The sequence below is a fragment of the Petaurus breviceps genome, unplaced genomic scaffold (assembly GCF_028583685.1).
Source record: "Petaurus breviceps papuanus isolate PSGF00001 unplaced genomic scaffold, PetGlider_PUasm1.0 551, whole genome shotgun sequence".
In the NCBI taxonomy this organism is placed as follows: domain Eukaryota; kingdom Metazoa; phylum Chordata; class Mammalia; order Diprotodontia; family Petauridae; genus Petaurus; species Petaurus breviceps.
In genome coordinates, this window is record NW_027186372.1 from 34,963,198 (window position 1) to 34,980,977 (window position 17,780).

General features: G+C 45.3%; 1 protein-coding gene across 1 annotated transcript in view; it reads right to left on the reverse strand.

Moving 5' to 3' along the window:
- Window positions 1–9,270: 9,270 nt before the first annotated feature.
- The window catches only part of CDX1 (caudal type homeobox 1), a 12,389-nt gene continuing 3,879 nt past the window's right edge, over window positions 9,271–17,780 (reverse strand). Inside the window, exons 2-3 of the mRNA XM_069102292.1 lie at window positions 10,711–10,856; window positions 9,271–9,558 (exon numbers count right to left, since the gene is read on the reverse strand). Of these exons, the coding sequence (XP_068958393.1) occupies window positions 9,334–9,558; window positions 10,711–10,856 (371 nt within the window). The 3' untranslated portion in view covers window positions 9,271–9,333. The remainder of the gene's footprint in view (window positions 9,559–10,710; window positions 10,857–17,780) is intronic.

The window sequence follows — 17,780 nt, forward strand, 5'->3', positions numbered from 1 at the left end:
GGAGGAGGAGGAGGAGGAGGCAAGAACAGTTCCTGGCCTCAGGGAGCTTACATTCTAATAAGTGAAACGACGTGTAAACAATTATATAAATACAAGGCACAAGCATGGCAAGTTGGAGGTAATCTGAGAGACAATTCATTAGTAGTGGGAGTAGAAGCTGGGAAAAGGCCTCTCACAGAAGGCAGTAGGATTTAGGCTGAGTCTCCAGAGAGCAGGGAGAGGGAGATGAAAAGGGAGGGCATTCCAGGCACTGGAAAGGCCTTCGTTAGAAGATGTGAGGGTTACGTTCCTGGAATGGCTGAGAGGTTAGGGAGGCTGCATTGCAGAGTACTCAGAGAGGACGGGAGAGGTAGGAAGGGGCCAGTTTGGTGAGAGCTTCCACACGCACAAGAAAGTGATCTTTTCTCTCCTTAAATTTCTTTGAATTCTTTGGATGGATCCCTCCCTTATGTCTGACAAGCTGCTGCCTATACCGCAGTTATTTGTTTACATTTTTATATGTCCCCCTCCCCTTTAGATAATAAGCTATAATGGTTCCCCATTGTTCAGTCATGTCTGACTCTTCATGACCCCATTTGGTATTTTCTTGGCAAAGATACTGGAGCAATTTACCATTTTCTTCTCCAGCTCATTTTAAAGATGAAGAAACTGGGGCAAACCCGGTTAAATGACTTACCCAAGGTCACATAGATAGTAAGTATCTGAGACCAGATTTTAACTCAGAGAGGTGAGTCTTCTGACTCCAAGCCTGGCACTCTATCCATTGCACCACTTAACTGTCCTGCCTTTTGCACAGCTGGTGCTAAATGAATGCATGTTTGTCTGTTTTTTTTTTTAATTGAATTGAAGGAAGAGGGAAGGGCGGGGGAGAGGAGAGGAGAGACCAGAGGCCACAGGTACACATGCCTTGCATAATCAAGGCAAGGCTGGGCAGGGAAAGGATCTCTAGCATCTTTATGGCCTCTTCTGGGCAGCACCTGCTACTCTGTGCACTCAGGCGCCAGTTGTGAGGGGCCCATCGCTGTTGGGGCACTCAGGGCCCAGGGCCCAGCACAGAGGACTTTGCCCTGTACTGTGCAAACACTGGGCAGATAGAGTATGGGTTATAGAATGTTAGGAAGGTCAGGATGTATCTATCTCTTTGCCCCACCCCCTTCCACCGACTGCCTCTTTCTTCTTTTCTAAGCATTCTCCTCTACCTGCACAGGAGGACCTTAGCAGCCCAGATTAATTGGGCATTTTCTCTACCTTAGTTAGCCAGCCCTAATAAGTGGTTGCTAATAAGGGGCTGATGGGAGTTGCTGAGCAGATCTGCAAGTGAAATTAGAGCCTGGAAAATATGCAAAATCCATTCAAATGTGCACATTCAGAGTCAAGAACTAGGGTGTGTTTACTAATGAGATAGGGCAGCTGCCTGGCTCCTTCTCCTTTTGTCATAGCTCACTCACCCAAAGCTTGCCCAGAGATCAGAAGTAGCCAGCAGAGTCTTCTTTGCCCCTACCTCTAATCTATCTCAAAAATCTGTACCATGTTCCCATGGCACAGCTGCACCCCACCAGCCCCTAAGCTGCTCTCCTGACATCACGACTGACACTGATTTGATGATTCACACAGCTCTTAAAATCCCTCTTCCTCCTCTGTTAAAGCCTCCAGAGACTGAACAGAGGGGAGATGGGTGCTTCCTACCAGGGCATGAGTCTCTTTGGGCATGTGATAGCCATAGCTGTCCCACCTCTGAAACCTCTCTGTCTCCTCCCATGTATATTATCCTAGAAGTATATATAATGTAAATATTTGATCCTACAAATATACATGACCTATGTGCTGTAAGTAGAGAGAGTGTTGGAGTAGGAGTCAGGAGAGGCATGGGTCTGAATCCTACTTGGACACTGGTTAGTTTGGTGGTCCTGGGTAAGTTAAAGTCTCTGTCTTCACATCTATAATATGGAGATAATAATGCTTTCAGTACCTGGCCCCCTCACTTATTGTGAGGATCAGATAAATGTAAAGTACATCACCATTACTATAGAACATCCTTGAAGCATGAGAGAAGGAAGGAAACAAGGATTTATTAAAAACCTACTATGTGTCAGCTGCTGTGCTAAACACTTTATAAATATTATCTCATTTGATCCTTACAATAATCCTGGGAGGTAGGTGTTATTATTATTCCCACTTTGTTATTGTTGTTGTTGAGACATTTCCATCATGTCCAACTCTCCATGACCCCATTTCAGGTTTCTTGGCAAAGATACTGGAGCGGTTTGCCATTTCCTTCTCCAGCTCATTTTACAGATGAGGAACTGAGGCAAACAGGGTTAAGTGACTCGTCCAGGATCATACAGCTAGTAAGTGTCTGAGGCCTTATTTGAACTCAGGAAGAGGAGTTTTCTTGACTCCAGGCCTGGCTCTATATCCAACGTACCACCTCTCCCTTAGATTATGACAATAACCTCTGAATTGGTCTCTCTGAGGCCAGATTTAGACTGAGGTCTTTCTGACTGCAGGCCCAGTGCTCTAACCATTGTACCACCTAGCTGCCTCATGTGAGAGTCCTACATGCAAATTTCCAAATAAAGGAAACTGCCCCCTTCTAAGCAAAAACCCTTTTTTTGTGTGTGGTACGATGGAAACAACATTGGTTCTGGAAACTGAGGACAAGGGTTCAGATTCTGCCTCTGATATTCACCCATGTAATCTCAGCAAGCTTCTTAAGTTCTGTGGGCCTCAGTTTCCTCCTCCAGAAAATGAGGCTATTGAACTAGATATCATACGAACCTCCTTCTAACTTTAGATCTATGATCAAATTATATTGACCATCAGAGATGAACTTTTCTAAAGGATACAAAATCAAATAAAACTGAATTTCTTCCCCCTTAGAGAGTTTATCATTTAATGGCAAGGTTAAGACATTTATACAAATAACTATAATACAAAGGAGAAGAAAAGCTAGAAACAAAATGCTATGAGATTAGGTGCTCAAAAGGGCACTTCTAGGCCTGAGGCTCCATAGATCAGGGGTAGCTGAGCTGGATCTTGAGAGATGAAAAAGGTGCCAACATCAAGAAAAGGGGAAGAAAAGTCTCTTAGGCATCTGAGACAGTGTGAGCAAAGGCAGAGACAGAGGTGAGGGGGCACCTGTTAGTCGTTCAGTTTGGCTGGAATATTGGCTACATGAAAGGCAAGAGATAAGACTACAGCTGTTGTTTGTCCTTTGTTCCGGAAGAGGCCCACGACATCAGGGAAGTGATGCCATGACGTGAAAGTGAATTAGATGTAAGTGAGGGAGGACTATGCAAAGTCACCAGCCTCACTGTCTCCTCCTGACCCATGGTCAGATAAAGATCAGAACTAGTGGAGATGGCCCCCAAGACTACAGCTAGATGTATGATAGTAGTCTCTAATGCCAGCATAAGCAGTTTGGATTTTATCTTGTAGGCAATGGGAGTCAGGGTAGAAACCACTGAAGGTTTTTTTTTTTTAAAGCAATGAAGTGGCATGATTAGAGCTGTGCATAAAGAAAATTAATCTGGAAGAGTTTGCAAGACAGAGTTCAGAGGGAAGAGAATGGAGGCAGGGTAGGCTGGTCAGGAGGCTACTGCAATTGCTCAGGCAAGAGGGAATGAGGACCCGAATTAAAGTGCTGGCAGTGGGAGCTGGGGGGAGACTAAAGAAGCCATCGCCAACAGGACTTCATGACTGATTATGCTTAAGTCACTAAAGAAGGTAGAGGAGTATCTCAGAGTTAGTGGGTGATAGCCAAGAGGATTAATTAAATGGTATAGATTTGTTAGAATTGTTGATAGTGACAGAGCAAGGGTCTAGAGAAAAGGAGGAGCAAAGATTATGTTGACAATTCTTGGCCCTGTGGGAGTGGGGAGTGGTGGTGGGGATCAGGTGAAGTTAGTCATGCGATGTGGTGCCCTCAGCCTTCAGGTCAGGGAAGTAGAAGAAGTCTGAGGTGAGAGTAGAGGGAATGAGGGATCTCTAGACAAGTTTATTAATAATAATGGAATTAAACTGAATTATCATAGGATCATAGGTTAAGAGCTGGAAGGCATCTTAGAGGTCATCAAGTCCAAACCCTCTCCTTTTACAGATGAGGGACCCAAGTTACAGAGAAATGAAGTAACTCCCCCAAGGCCATATAGCTAGTAATTTTTGCATCATAAATCAAATTTCTAAAATGGATCACATACTTCCCTGTTTCCTTCAATTGAGTACAGACTGTCCCCCATTTTACAAAATATCTTTGTTCCAAAATTGAAATTTGGGTCACATTTCTCCATAGAAACAACATTAGAGAGAGTGGTTAAGGTTTTATGCTAGCCCACAAAAACCCATGTAGGTAACTATGAATATAGAGAGACTACATAGATAGGATGCGGTACGTCACTTTTCCCCAAAGCTTCCTCTTAGGGTGACTAACCTGAATTCTAGGGATCTATTCCAGTTAAGGGCAGGTTCTGGCAGGTCTGACAACCTAGAGCACTAGCCTAGAGACAGAAGGTGTGTCTATCATACATCACCAGGGAGTTGACCACCAGACAATGTTTTGGTAATAGAAGCCATATCAGAAGATCATCTACCCAGCAAAGAAGAATTATAAACTGTACAGGAGAAGGCCATGTGTGAGCACTATTGAAGTCAAGGATCTTTGGTCATCATTGTTGTTATTCAAGCATTTCAGTGTCTGACTCTTTCTGACCCCATTTAGGGTTTTCTTAGCAAAGATACTGAAGTGGTTTTTCATTTCCTTTCCCGGTTCATTTTATAGATGAGGAAACTGAGGCAAAAAGGGTTAAGTGACTTGCCCAGTGTCACACAGCTAGTGAGAAGAGGAGTCTTCCGGACTCCAGGTCCGGCATTCTATCCACTACCCAGCTAGCTAACACACACTCTCTCTCTCATACACACACATTATATGTGTGTATATGTATATATGTATAGAGAAATAGGTATAGCTAGAAATAGATGCGTAGATATCTATATCTATCTATCTAGCAACTGTACTATAGAACCTAAGAGCATCTTTTAGTCAGTCAGCTAAGTTAATAAATCCCTATTTTGTGCTAAGTAAGTACTGTGCTTGAATACAAAGCAAGGGCAAGAACATGATCCCTGCTCTCAAGGAGTTTTGGGTCTCTTGCTGGGGGTGGGGGAGAGACAATATGCAAATCACCATGTACAAACAGGACAAGTACAGGACAAACTGGGGAGAGTCTCAGAGGGAAAGGGTTGAGATTGAGGAGGATTGAGGAAGGCTTCTTTCCGAGGGTGGGTTCTCAGATGAGACTTGAAGCAAGCCAGAGAAGCCAGGAGGAGACAGGGAGGGAGGGCATTCCAGGCCTGGTAACAGCCAGTGAAAAATCATCACATGATATTGTTAGAATAGAAACTCCTTGAGGCAAGACGATGTCTTTTTATTTAACCTTGACATCCCCAGTAGGTACTCAGTGTTATAATTTTTTTTTGGATGGGGGAAGGCAGGGTAATTGGGGTTAAGCGACTTGCCCAAGGTCACACAGCTAGTGTTAAGTGTCTGAGGCTGGATTTGAACTCAGGTCCTCCTGACTCCAGGGTCAATGTTCTATTCACTGCACCACCTAGCTACCCCTCAGTGTTTTAAACATAGTAGGTACTTAATAAAAATCTTTGAATTTCTATGGAAGAATGAACATATTTGATTTCCAGAGGATGACACTGAGAATCACTTCATCCCCATCCAGCCTAGGAAGATGCCCTCCTATTCCCAGGACCAACTCCTGCTCCCACACAAGGCCCCTGGCATTGGCTAGGGAGGGGAAGGGTCTCTGGTAGTGGGAGCTGAGGGGGGAAGGTGAGAATGGGCTGTAAGGAGCAGCAGTTTCTTAAGCTCTGGGGCCAGTTAACCTGCAGGGACTCTTGAAAGATTCTACAATGGGTTGATGATGAGAAAGGCTACCCACCTTCTGACAGAGAGACAATGGACTTAAAAAGCAGAATGAGACACGGGGCAGCTAGGTGGCACAGTGGGTAGAGTGGTGAGCCTGGAGTCAGGAAGACCTCAGTTCAAATCCAACCTCAGGCACTTGTTAGTGGTGTGACCCTAAGCAAGTCACTTAACACTTTGCCTCAAATCCTCATCTACAAAATGAGCTGGAGAAGGAAATGTCAAACCACTCTAATATCCAATGGGGCTGCTAAGAGTTGGATATGACTGAGCAACAATGAGACATATATTTTTGGATATGACTCATGTGGAAATTTGTTTTGCTTGACTGCGTATTTGTTACGGGGTTGGGTTTGAGTTTTTGTTTTTTTATTAAAGAGGGGATATTTCAGTTACCCTCTGCTGGAATCCTAGCTAATTGAAAACGAATTCCAAAACTTTTGAAGAAAGGGGGTTCCAGCAGAAAGACAATTCATTCAGGTATATGAGTCATTTGGAGTTGGGGTACTATGTTGGAGTGATACTTTCAGGTACCATTGGGATCTGTGGGGCTTTTTGCTCCTATGTTCAATAGTCCCTAATGAGCTCGACTTTTTCTGTTTCTTCCTTCAGTGGATTATCACAACTCCAAGGCCTGTCTTGAGTCTACTCTCTGGTTCTCTGCTGCATTTCAGATTGGGGTGAGGGTGAGGGTGGGGATCACCCTATCATAAGTGACCTTGGGGTAAATGAGGTATTATTATAGTATCATTTCAGAGATTTCCTTTAGTGCTCTATATTTTAGTGAAAATAAAAGATTTAGAGTTAGAAGGGACTGGAGAGGCCATCTATGCCAACCTCCTCATGTTATATAAGTAGACACTGATGTCTGGAGAGATTATAACTGCCCCAAGATCACACAGGTAAGGGGCAGAGTCAGAATTTGAATCCAGGTCCTCTGAGTCCAAAATTCAATGTTCTTTCCACTGTATCACATAGCTATTGTGTATATCATTCTTTTTGTTTCGGCTTTCCTCGTTCTGCATCACGTCATGAGTCTTCCCATGCTTTCCCTCAATTCTTCACGTGTCATGCTTTGCAGCACATCAATATCATTTATTATTTTCATGTACCATACCTTGTTTCCCAATTGTTGGGCAAATATTTTTTCCAGTCTTTTATTATCACAAATGATGCTATTATGAACATTTTTGCACCTATGAGTTTTGCTTTTAGTAACCTCCTTGTAACCAAGTCCTCTTGTCTTTGAGTGTTAAGTCATGGAATGAAGGAAGTGGGCCTACACAGAAACACCCAAAACATCATCTTCAATGCAAATTCAGGCCAACAAAGATCATTAGACAGTCCAGGAATGTCTCTGAATAAAGATCACATTCTCATCTCCCAAGCAAGCCAGCTGGGAGAGAAGAGTATAAAGACATAGAATCACTGAAACCTGTGGCTGGAAGCGGCCTCCAAGGCCTTCTCATCTAGCTCCCTGCCTGATTATAGATGACATTTATACAGCATCCTGAGGTTTGCAAAGCATTTTACATACATTATTTCACTAGATCTTCCTACAGCCCTGTGAGGTCAGTACTGCAGGTACTGTTCTTCCCATTTTACAGTTGAGGAAACTGAGGCTCAGAGGGATTATATGATGTGTGACCTTGAGCTAGTCACTTCATCACTTAGTCTGTTTCCTCAAGTGTAAAATGAGAGGGCTGGATTAGGTGATCCCTGAGATCCTTTCCATTTCTTTAGTTATGAACTTATGCCCCTTCTACAGTCACACAACTAATGTAGAAATGGGATCGGGACATTTCTCTCTTGGCTGTGGGGCAGACGATCTTTCCTCTAAACCCCCTCTATAGGAAAAATTTTATGGCAGAAGGATCCCCTTGACAGCACCCCACATGCCTGTGAAATCCATCCTCTGCCAGAGCAGAGGAGGAAGAGACTAATGAAAATGAAGGAATTAATGGAGTGAAAGAAAGGCTAACTTTGGAAATGAGTGAATGTAGTTGTCTCAGTTTAATCTTCATAAGCATTTACGCTATGATCTTGAGTAAGTGACCTGACCTCCCGGAGTCTCAGATTGCACATCTGTAAAATGGGAAAGACCATCCCCACTTCTCAAGGCTCCATAAAACCATTGTGAGAAAATTGCCTTCGGGTCCCGGGAAACGTCTCTTAACTCTGCCCAGACACCTGCACCAAAGCTCCTACTTCTCTTATGGGCTTAAAAAACATTTATCATTCAAACTGCATCTTCCAAAGGCATCGTTTTACATGCAGGACATGCCCGGCAGTCCATCCCAGCTCCTGGTAGGTCCAGAACTCCTAGATGTCTTGGCTCCCGACCCCACCCAGCCCTGGGAGGAAGCTGGACCTACGAGGTGCCAGGGAAGAAGAGCAAGGTTGGTATTTCCTTCTTCACCTGGGCAGTGTTTCTGGAGAGGGTGAGCCTCACTATATGCTCTGCACCTGTATGTATCTGTCTTGAACATTGGCAGGCCCAGGAATGGACGAAGAAAAGGGAGCAGCTTAGGGAAATCTGAGGGCTGGGCAGTGCAAGAGAATGACACCAGTGTTTTCTCCAGACTGCAGGACTTCTCTCCAGGCAAAGGTTTGAAGAGGGCCCAAGGAAGAGGGGGGAAGTTTCTGGAGAAAGGTAGAATGTAGTCTATTCAGACTGATGTGGTGCCTCCAACTGGAAGGGGCCATTTCCTCCATCTCCCTGCCTCTGGTTCTCTGTGCATCTCCAGGTGTCCAAGGTTCTAGTTCTCTTCTAGACGAGACCCTGCAGTGGCTAAAGCTAGCGGCTCAGGGAGCCTATATTGATAGTAGTCGGTCTTCCCCCATCTTCCCCCCCTTTACTAGCCTCTTACATGCCCCCTCAAGCTCCTCGATTGATCCTTTTCAGTTTTCTACTTGAGCCCTTCCTGGGGCTCCTAGGACCCAGATTCCCCCAGCTGATGTCCAACTGAGGGGGTCCCCTTGCCCTCTGCAATGCAGAGTACCAGAAGGCAAGAGCATGCCCTGGGGCAATAGAAAGATCATCTCTTTTTCTTCTCACACTTCTCAGATTCCACAGAATTATAAAATATTTAGGATTGGAAGGGACTTCAGAGACCATCTAATCCAATCCCTTTTCCCATTTTACAGATAAAAAACCAACTCCCACAAATAGTGGAAAGTGACTTGCATAATGTCTCTCAGGAGGTCAGCTCAGGTCTAGGACTACAGCCCAGACCCTCCTGGTTCCTAGGGCAGGTGCCCTCTTTCCCGTTTGACCCAGGAGCCCTGTGCTCCAGCCCTAACTCCCACACGGTGCCCCTGATTGCTGCTGTGGCCTGGTCTGGTCTGGCTCGGCTGCCTGTCTCTCCCAGGCTCGTGGGGCTTGGGCCCAGGGGTGAGTCCTAGGGCAGGTATTCCTCTTTGATAGTCAGTGGTGAGGAGGCCAACAGGCCTGTGGTGCTGGTGCACAAACTTCCCATAGGAGTGTTGGGAGGCAGGGGGCCCAAGCCTGCATTCGGCGTGGTGGCTGTAGTGCTGCTCGGCTGACTTTGCTGCTGCTGCTGCTGCATTTTTTTCTTGTTTGCCTTCCGTTCCTTTGCCCGACGGTTCTGGAACCAAATCTTCACCTGCCAGGGAGGGACAGATGGATGAAGGAAACGATGGATGGGGAGGAGGGGCAGGAGGCAGCGGGGGAGGAAGAGAGAGAAGGAGAAGCAGAGACAGGGAGAGAGAAGTGAGAAACACATGGCAATAGCAAATGAATTTGAGGTGCGGCTGACCTTACAGAGAGCAGGGAAAGGTCGGAGGTCAGAGAGCTCACACTGGGAGGCAGTACAGGCAGTGGGAAGTCTGGGATTTTGAGCCAAAAGAGAACTGGGTTAGATCCGAGCTCATCCATCTCAGCCTGTGTCCTTTCTCAAGTCACCACCTTTCTGGGTCTTCATTTCCTCACTTGTAAAAAGAGGGGGGCAGACTGGGTCCAGCTCTGGGTCTGTGATCTATTTCTATTGTACTCTATGATATACAATTGCTTCCCCCACTCAACCTTGTATATAATTATTCCCAACTTGCTCGTGGTCACATAACTAAAGTTCCTGGCCACAAACTCCAGCTTGCCTACATGTCTAGTGATGTCCCTCCCTGGCATCTCAAGGACCTTTGATGGTGGACATTTCTCCTCCCTTTGCCATTTACCAGCTTTTGACCACTGCTCCAAAGAGGCGTGTTAAAGATGAGAAAGGGAAAAAAAGGAACCAGAGGAAGAAGAGGGGAGGAAGAAGAGGAGAGAAATGAAAGGAGGAGGAAGAGAGGGAGGGGAGGAGAAGGAGGAGGCGAGGAAGAAGAAGAGGAGGAAGAGAGTTCAAAGGGATGGAGGAGGGAAGGCAAGCAGAGGCATCTGTGTGGGAGAGTGGGCAGGAGAGTAACCATGACCAAGTGGCCATTCTCTCTGGTCTCCCCCCCCTACAGTCCTACCCTAATCAGGCTCTTTCATAAGATCAAAGGATGGAGAGCTGGAATCAATCTTAGATCTCTTCTAACTCTTTACTCCTTCTCCTCCTCCCATTTTACAGATGAGGAAACTGAGGACCAGAGAGATGAAACCACTTGCCCAAAGTCATCTAGGTAGTTAGCAGCAGAGTTGAGATCTGAATCCAGGTTCTCTGCCTCCAAATCTAGTCCTCTTTCTATGACCTCATACTGCCTGCATAGGGAGTTGAGTCCCTTCCTCTCTTCTGGACAAACTCTATGGCATCTGTGGTGTCCTGCGGGGAACAAACCTGCCTCTCCGTGAGCCCCAGGCTGACAGCAAGTTCAGCTTTCCTCCGGATGGTGATGTATCGGCTGTAGTGGAACTCCTTTTCCAGCTCCAAGCGCTGGTGGTCGGTGTACACTACCCGGTACTTGTCCTTCGTTCTAGTCTTACCTAGGGAGGCACAGAGCCAAGGGAAAAAAGGGTGAGCAGGGTGACGTCCAGGCTGCAATCTACCATGATCACAATTAGGGAGGGGACAGGACTCTCACATTCAGGCAGGAACATCTTCCGCAACCTCATGGAAAAGCATTCTGCCCAGCCCCGGTGAAAGAGGGCAGAGAACACCCTAGTCCTGAACCTAATCCTGTTATAAAGACGAAGTCCCTAAACCTGATACGAGAGATCCCTAATGGTATCTATACACTGAGATCTAAGCTTGGCCACAGATTGTGCCATTGTCTCAAACAGCCCTCACCATTGGCCACTGTCACTGGCTACCAGGTCACAAACTGAGACCTAAGCTTGACCTTGGCTTGAGCCCATGTCCTGGTCACAGCCCAAGCCCTAGTCCCCAGCTACAGGTTCAAACTCTAACTCACACCACATATTAAGACCTAACTCTAACTAGACCGAGACCATCCCCCCACACACTTTGACCCTGGCCAACGGTCTAAAAAAATGTGTTGAATATATTGTCACAAGGTGAGGGAGTGCAAATGACTCAGAATAATCTACCTCCACTGCAGGAGGCATAATACAAAATGCAATCTTTAAGGAAAAGAATCATAGATGCTTTTCTATTTGTTTGCTCTCCCCATCCCCTTACCCCATTCCTAATGAAGCTGCTGAAGGCTTAGCACTAAAAGGTAACACGAGCTTAGGATCTCAAATCAATCAATCAACAAATATTTATTAAGCACCCTACTATGTGCCAGATAGTATACTGATCACTAGGGTTACAAAAATGAAAGTGAAGCCATTCCAGCTCTCATGGAATTTACATTCTATTGGGGAAGATGCTATATACATATATAAACACACAAAATTGATGCATGCTAATTTACCAGGGGAAGCTGGGAGGATCAGGAAAGGCTTCATCTAGAGAGTGGCTCTTGTGCTGAGTTTGGAAGGAGACCAGGGAATCTCAGAGGCAGAGGGGAGGAGGAAATGCACGTCAGGCACAAGGGACAGCCAGTGCAAAGACAATGAAATGGGAAACATGGTGCTGCAAATGAGGAAAAGTAGGTAGGCCAGGCCAGGCCAGGTAGAGGAGACCCCAGAGTGCATGAAGGGGAATGATGTCTAATTAGGCTGGACAGACAGGTGAGGGCCAGGCTGACTCTAGGGCTGGTGCTCTATTCACTGCGCCACCTTGCTGCCCTAGACCGTTGGCCTTTTTGTAAGAGTTAACTACTTGGGCCTTGTGGACAGCTGGGCTATGACGTGGTACAAAAAGATCCCAGCTTTTATTTTGAGGGGAGTTTGAGAGCAGGGAACATGGAAATGGAAAAGACCTCAGAGACCATTTAGTCCAGTTTTCTCAATATACAAATAAGGAAGCTGAGATTCAGGAAGGAAAAGGACCTGAGACTTGGCCCAGGTCACAAGTTCTAAAAAAACTAGGACTATACTAATTAACCAATCCAGGGAGTGTGGTTGACTTGAGACCTGACCAGGGAGAACACAGGACTGAGGCCCCTGGGGAATGGTGTGGTTTTTCTAAGAAGGAATTAGTCCAAATCTCCCCAGGTAGTTTCTCCTCTCTTCTGCCCTCGTATCCCTTTCTGGTACCCAGGGTGAGCCTTGGACATTCACCCTTTAGGCTTCTGTGGGACAGAGGAGTTGGGAGAAGAAGGATGAGAGACGCAAGGGAAAAAGATATGTCTACTCCAGGGGAGCTGGGAATGGGGTTGGGGAAACAGTCCCACATCAGACTGGAGAAGAGGTTTGTTGTTCAGTTGTTTTTTCCAGTTGTGTCCAACTCTTCATGACCCCATTTGGGGTTTTCTTGGCAAAGATTTGCCATTTCCTTCTCCAGTTCATTTTACAGATGAGGAAACTGAGGCAAACAGGGTTAAATGACTTGCCCAGGGTCACACAGCTATAAGTATCTGAGTCTGGATTAGAACTCAGGAAGATGAGTCATCTTGACTCGGGGCCAAGCAATTTTTCCATTGTGCAATGTGGCTGCCCTGGAGAAGATTTAGGAGGGCAATAAATAGGGAGGAGGAGGAGGAGGAGAAGGAGGAGGAAGAGAAAGAGAAGAAGAAAAAGATGATGATGAAAAACGAAAAAGTTAACCTTTATATAGTGTTTTAAGGTTTACAAAGCACTTGACGTACTTTATCTCATTTGACCCTCACAACACCAGGTAGTTGCTATTATCATCCCCATCTTACAGATGAAGAAATTGAGACTGATAGAGATTAAGCGACTGGCCCAGTGTCTGAGGCAGGCTCCAAGCAAAGTCCTCTGGACTCCAAGTACGCCCTGGCCACTATACTTCATTGAACTGCCCCTGAAGTATTAAATCTACTCTGTTTGGCCCCAGGAAGGATTTCTACTGAATGTAATAAAGAACTTTCTAGCAGCTGAAGCCATCCAACAATAGATGGAATTCCTTGGGGAAATAGCGATTTCCCCATCACTGGAGTTATTAGCATAACATGAGTCAAGAATGAGATGTAGCAGCCAAGGAAGCCAATGCTATGTTAGACTGAATTAATAAAAGTTTGGGGTACAGAGAAAGACCAATTACTGGCCTGCTGCGTGCAGGCCTGGTCAGATTACATCTGCAGCACTGTGTTTAGTCTGGGAGGTAATAGTTTAGGAAGGATGCTGACAAGTTAGAGCATGTTCAGAGGAGGACAGCCAGGATGATGAGAGGACTTGACTCCATATGTAAGGATTGGTTAAATCCTTACGAGATTTGGAGAAAAGATTTGGCTGAGAAATGGGGTGGAGGGAAGAGGCTGGTGAACAAGACTGATGTCTTCAAATATCTGAAAGGAGGTCTGAAGGAAGAGGAAGAGGCTTAGTCTGTTAGACCTCAGAGTGCAGAGGTAGGGATAATGGGGAGAAGGTACAAAGAATCAGATTTGGACTTGACTGAAGGAAAAACCTGCTAACAGCTTAAGCTGTCTGGAAGTGGAAATGGCCAGTCTCAGGAAGTGGGAAATACTGTTATCACTGGAGGTCTTCTAATCCAAATGTTCTAGAGGGTGTCAGTCTCTGCTCGGTTATGGGTAAGACTAGATGGCCCCTGAAGTCCCTTCCAGTACCAAGTTCCTATGGTTCTAAGCAGAGGCTGTCAGGGATGCCTTGACGGATTCCAGCATTGGGCAGTAAGTAAGTTGTACTAAATGACCTCTGAGGGTTGATTATTCTGGACCAAGTTAAGATGGGCTGTTTCTTCTCTACACTTTGGAGCTATTATTGGGGCCAGCACTCAGTAAACATAGCTGTGGCAGATAACAGCACAGACAAGAACCAGGGTAGAGTGGATAGAGCCTTAAACTTGGACTCAGTAAGAACCGGGTTCAAATCCTGCTTCAGACACTTTCTAGGTGTGTGCCCTGGGCAAGTAACTTTATTTTCTGGGGCCTTAAGTCTTCTCACCTATAAAATGAAAGGGTTGGATCTGACAACCTCTAAGGTAGAGTTCTAGTTCTCCAATTCTGTGATCATATCCAGCCAAGGTGGGTACTTACAGGGCTCTCTAAGGGAGTGAATATGCCTCGGAGGGGCTATCAGTCCCTACAACTTGTCTCTGTAGACTCATGTCAGGGTTGTTGTGAGTAGTCATCCCTCAATACTCTCCTTAGTCCCACTGGATGAGTTTTAGTTGTCCATACTTCCTTTTGGAAATGCCCTCTTCCTTGTACCCCCTCCAGTCATGTTCCTATGCCACGGGAACCAGGAGGCACCAGAAGCCCAAGAGAGACTGTAAAGGAGCAGAGGGGCAGGGCTAACCCCTCTGAGAATGCTGATCATATCAGATTCTTCTGAGAAAAACCAAGTTCCCCTGGGCAGAGTGATCAATTCTACATCTCAGCTTATTCTAGGCAGCCTTAGGCCAGGGAGGAGCAGCCTGGAATAGGAGAAAAGCACTGGCCATGGAATGAGATGATCTGTGTTCTAATCTTACTGACCTCTGTGACTTGGACAAGGTGTTTAACCTCCCTGGGTTTCAGTTGGCTCAGTAAAATGGGGGATTGGGCCAAATGGTTTCTGGGGTACCTTCTCACTCTAGATTGGTGAACCTAGTTTGATGACTAGCACACAGCAGGTGCTTAACAAACCCTTATTTGATTGTGGCATGAAGACATGGTTAATTCCTCTGCCTGTTCCTTGAATGACACAGAGCTTTCCAGTTGCTTCACCATACTGGTAATCCTCATTTGGACTCCTTCCAGCTTGTCAATGTCCCTCTTAAAATGGGGGCATGTAGAAATAGGTAAAAATACTTTAGATGGTGTTTGACTAGAGGAAGGCAGTAGGACCTTCTGTGAGTTGGAGGTTAGACTGTTCTATTAATGCAGTCAGTTTCTCTTTATCTTCTTAAAGTGATTTTCATCAATTATCACACTTGGTTCTCACACTTCAGAAGTAGGCAGGTCATAGGATTTAGAGCTGCAAAAACCTTAGAGATCACCTCACCTAACCCTGTCATTAAAAAAAAAAAATCCCCATTTTATAGACATGTGTTGATGCCCAGAGATACTATCTTGCCCTGAGCCCATTCAGTAAACATTTCTTAAGCGAGGTGCTTGACATACAATGTATTTGCATTGCTGGGTCGTTTCAGTTGTGTCTGACTCTCTGTGACCCCATTTGGGATTTTCTTGACAAAGATTACTGCAATTTCCTTCTCCAGCTCATTTTACAGATGAGGAAACTGAGGCAAACAGAGTTAAGTGACTTGCCCAGGGCCACATAACTAGTAAGCGTCTAAGGTCATATTTGAACTCAGGAAGATGAATCTCTTCCTGACTTCAGGCCCTGCACTCTGTCCGCTATGCCACCTGGCTGCCCCAAGGGTAGGAGTGTGAAATGGATTATATCTATTATTTTATTGGGTAGGGAACTCCCAGGATGGAAACTATGCCTACAGCTGTAGATTTGCAACTTGTCTGTAATTTATGGTCTAAGACAGAAGTATCAAACTTGACCCCAGAGTAAGGAGTAGGGCTAGAACCAGATTGAAATGTAATTGTAAAAATTTTTAACAAAATAAATAAGATTTCAACCCAATATAGATTATGTTAACTTGTGGTTTTCTAAGTCAATATGGGCCTGCAGGAATCCATTTCTCTTTGAGTTGGACATCTCTGGTCTAAGAGACCTGCTTAGGGCACTAATAGGTTAATGCCTTGTTCAGCGTCTCACAACAGGTATATATGTCAGAAGAAGGACATGAACTCAGGTCTTCCTGACCTCTGAGAATGATTTTCTTTTCTGTTCATTCTGTTAAATGGATTGACTAATCACACCAAGCTGATTAATGCTGTACGTATTGATTTTTTGGGGGAGGCAACTGGGATTAAGTGACTTCACCAGTGTCTGTCACACAGGCAGAATTTGAACTCAGGTCCTCCTGACTCTAGGTTTGGTGCTCTGCCCACTGCACCACCCAGCTGGCCCTGTATGAATTGATTTATGCTGACTTCTTGCTTCTGCTACCATCTTCTTCCTAATAAAGATAGTGTTTTTAAAGTTTCACAAGCTTGGTAGTATTACACACCATGGGGAAGTTGGGGAAGTCTAATCAGGAGCTTAGAAAAGGTGTGGAGGTGGGACAAAGTCATGAAATTCTCACTGAAAGACCAAAGGATAGGATTGTGAGCTGGAAGGGACCTTAAAGGCCATCTAACGATCCAAGTTCCTCATTTTACAGATGAGGAAGAAGAGGGTCTGACTTGATCATAGAGTAGAAAGTAGCAGGGGCCTCCCTTTCCTGCTCTGAGTAGGTCCTCTCACTACACAGTCAGAGTTCCTTCCATGAACAAACACTATGCTGTCTCCTTGGTTTGAGCTGGTCAGCTGTGTTCTCTTAATATGGGCCATGACCCTTGACTTCGGTAGTCTCCTACCTAGTTTCCATGTGGGTCCATGTAACTGGTGGATGACCTGGACATAGGATGGATGGCAAAAGCATTCAGGTGTGTCAGGTTGGGGAAACAGAGATAGTTGGGCCTTCTGCACCCCATCGCCTAGACAAAGAAAATTCCCCAAACTCAAGCCCCAGAAGTTCATTAAGCGTCCATCTAAGAACTGAACCAGGCTGATCAGGCAGCAGGTTGTCTCTTTGGGCAAAGGGGAATCTGGGCAAAGGATCCTTGTCCCCAAGATATTTCCACCCTCCCCTTTCCTCATCTCCCAAAATGTCACATTCAATAACAACAACAATGATAGTAATGATAACAAGAACAACTATTCGAATTTCTATTATACATTTTGTGTGTTATAGAATCTTTCAGCAGTCTGGCAAAGCCTATGGATTCCTTCTCAGAATGTTTCTAAATCCATAGAATACATATGATTACAAAGGAAATCAATTACACTGAAAGAGTTGCCCCAATTTTTTTTTTTAAAGCAATTGGGGTTAAGTAACTTGCTCAAGGTTACACGGCCAGGTGTTTCTGGGTGTGGTGCCGAGTGTCTGAGCCCGGATTCGATTCCCCAGGTCATCCCGACACTGGGGCCTGTGCTCTTACTCACTGTGCTACCTGGCCTCCCCCCAAATATTTTTAAAAGTACATGTAGAACAGCTGCACAACTCTAAAGTTCATGAGATTTTTTTCTCTGTGAAGGGTCCTATGAAGAAGGTTTGTAAGCATTATCATTTCTTTTTTCATAGATGAAGAGACTGAGGCTCAGTGAAAGCCTAGTGTAGTAGAAAGAGCCATATTTAGGGGGAGAAGACCTGGTTTCAAACCTCAGTTCTGTTTCTTACCATCTGTAGGATTTTAGGTAGTTACTTAATTTCTCGGGGCCTCAGTTTCCTCATCTAAAAACTGGGGATAGCTATGTTTTCAGGATGAAATTACACACACACACACACACACACACACACACACACACACACACACACAC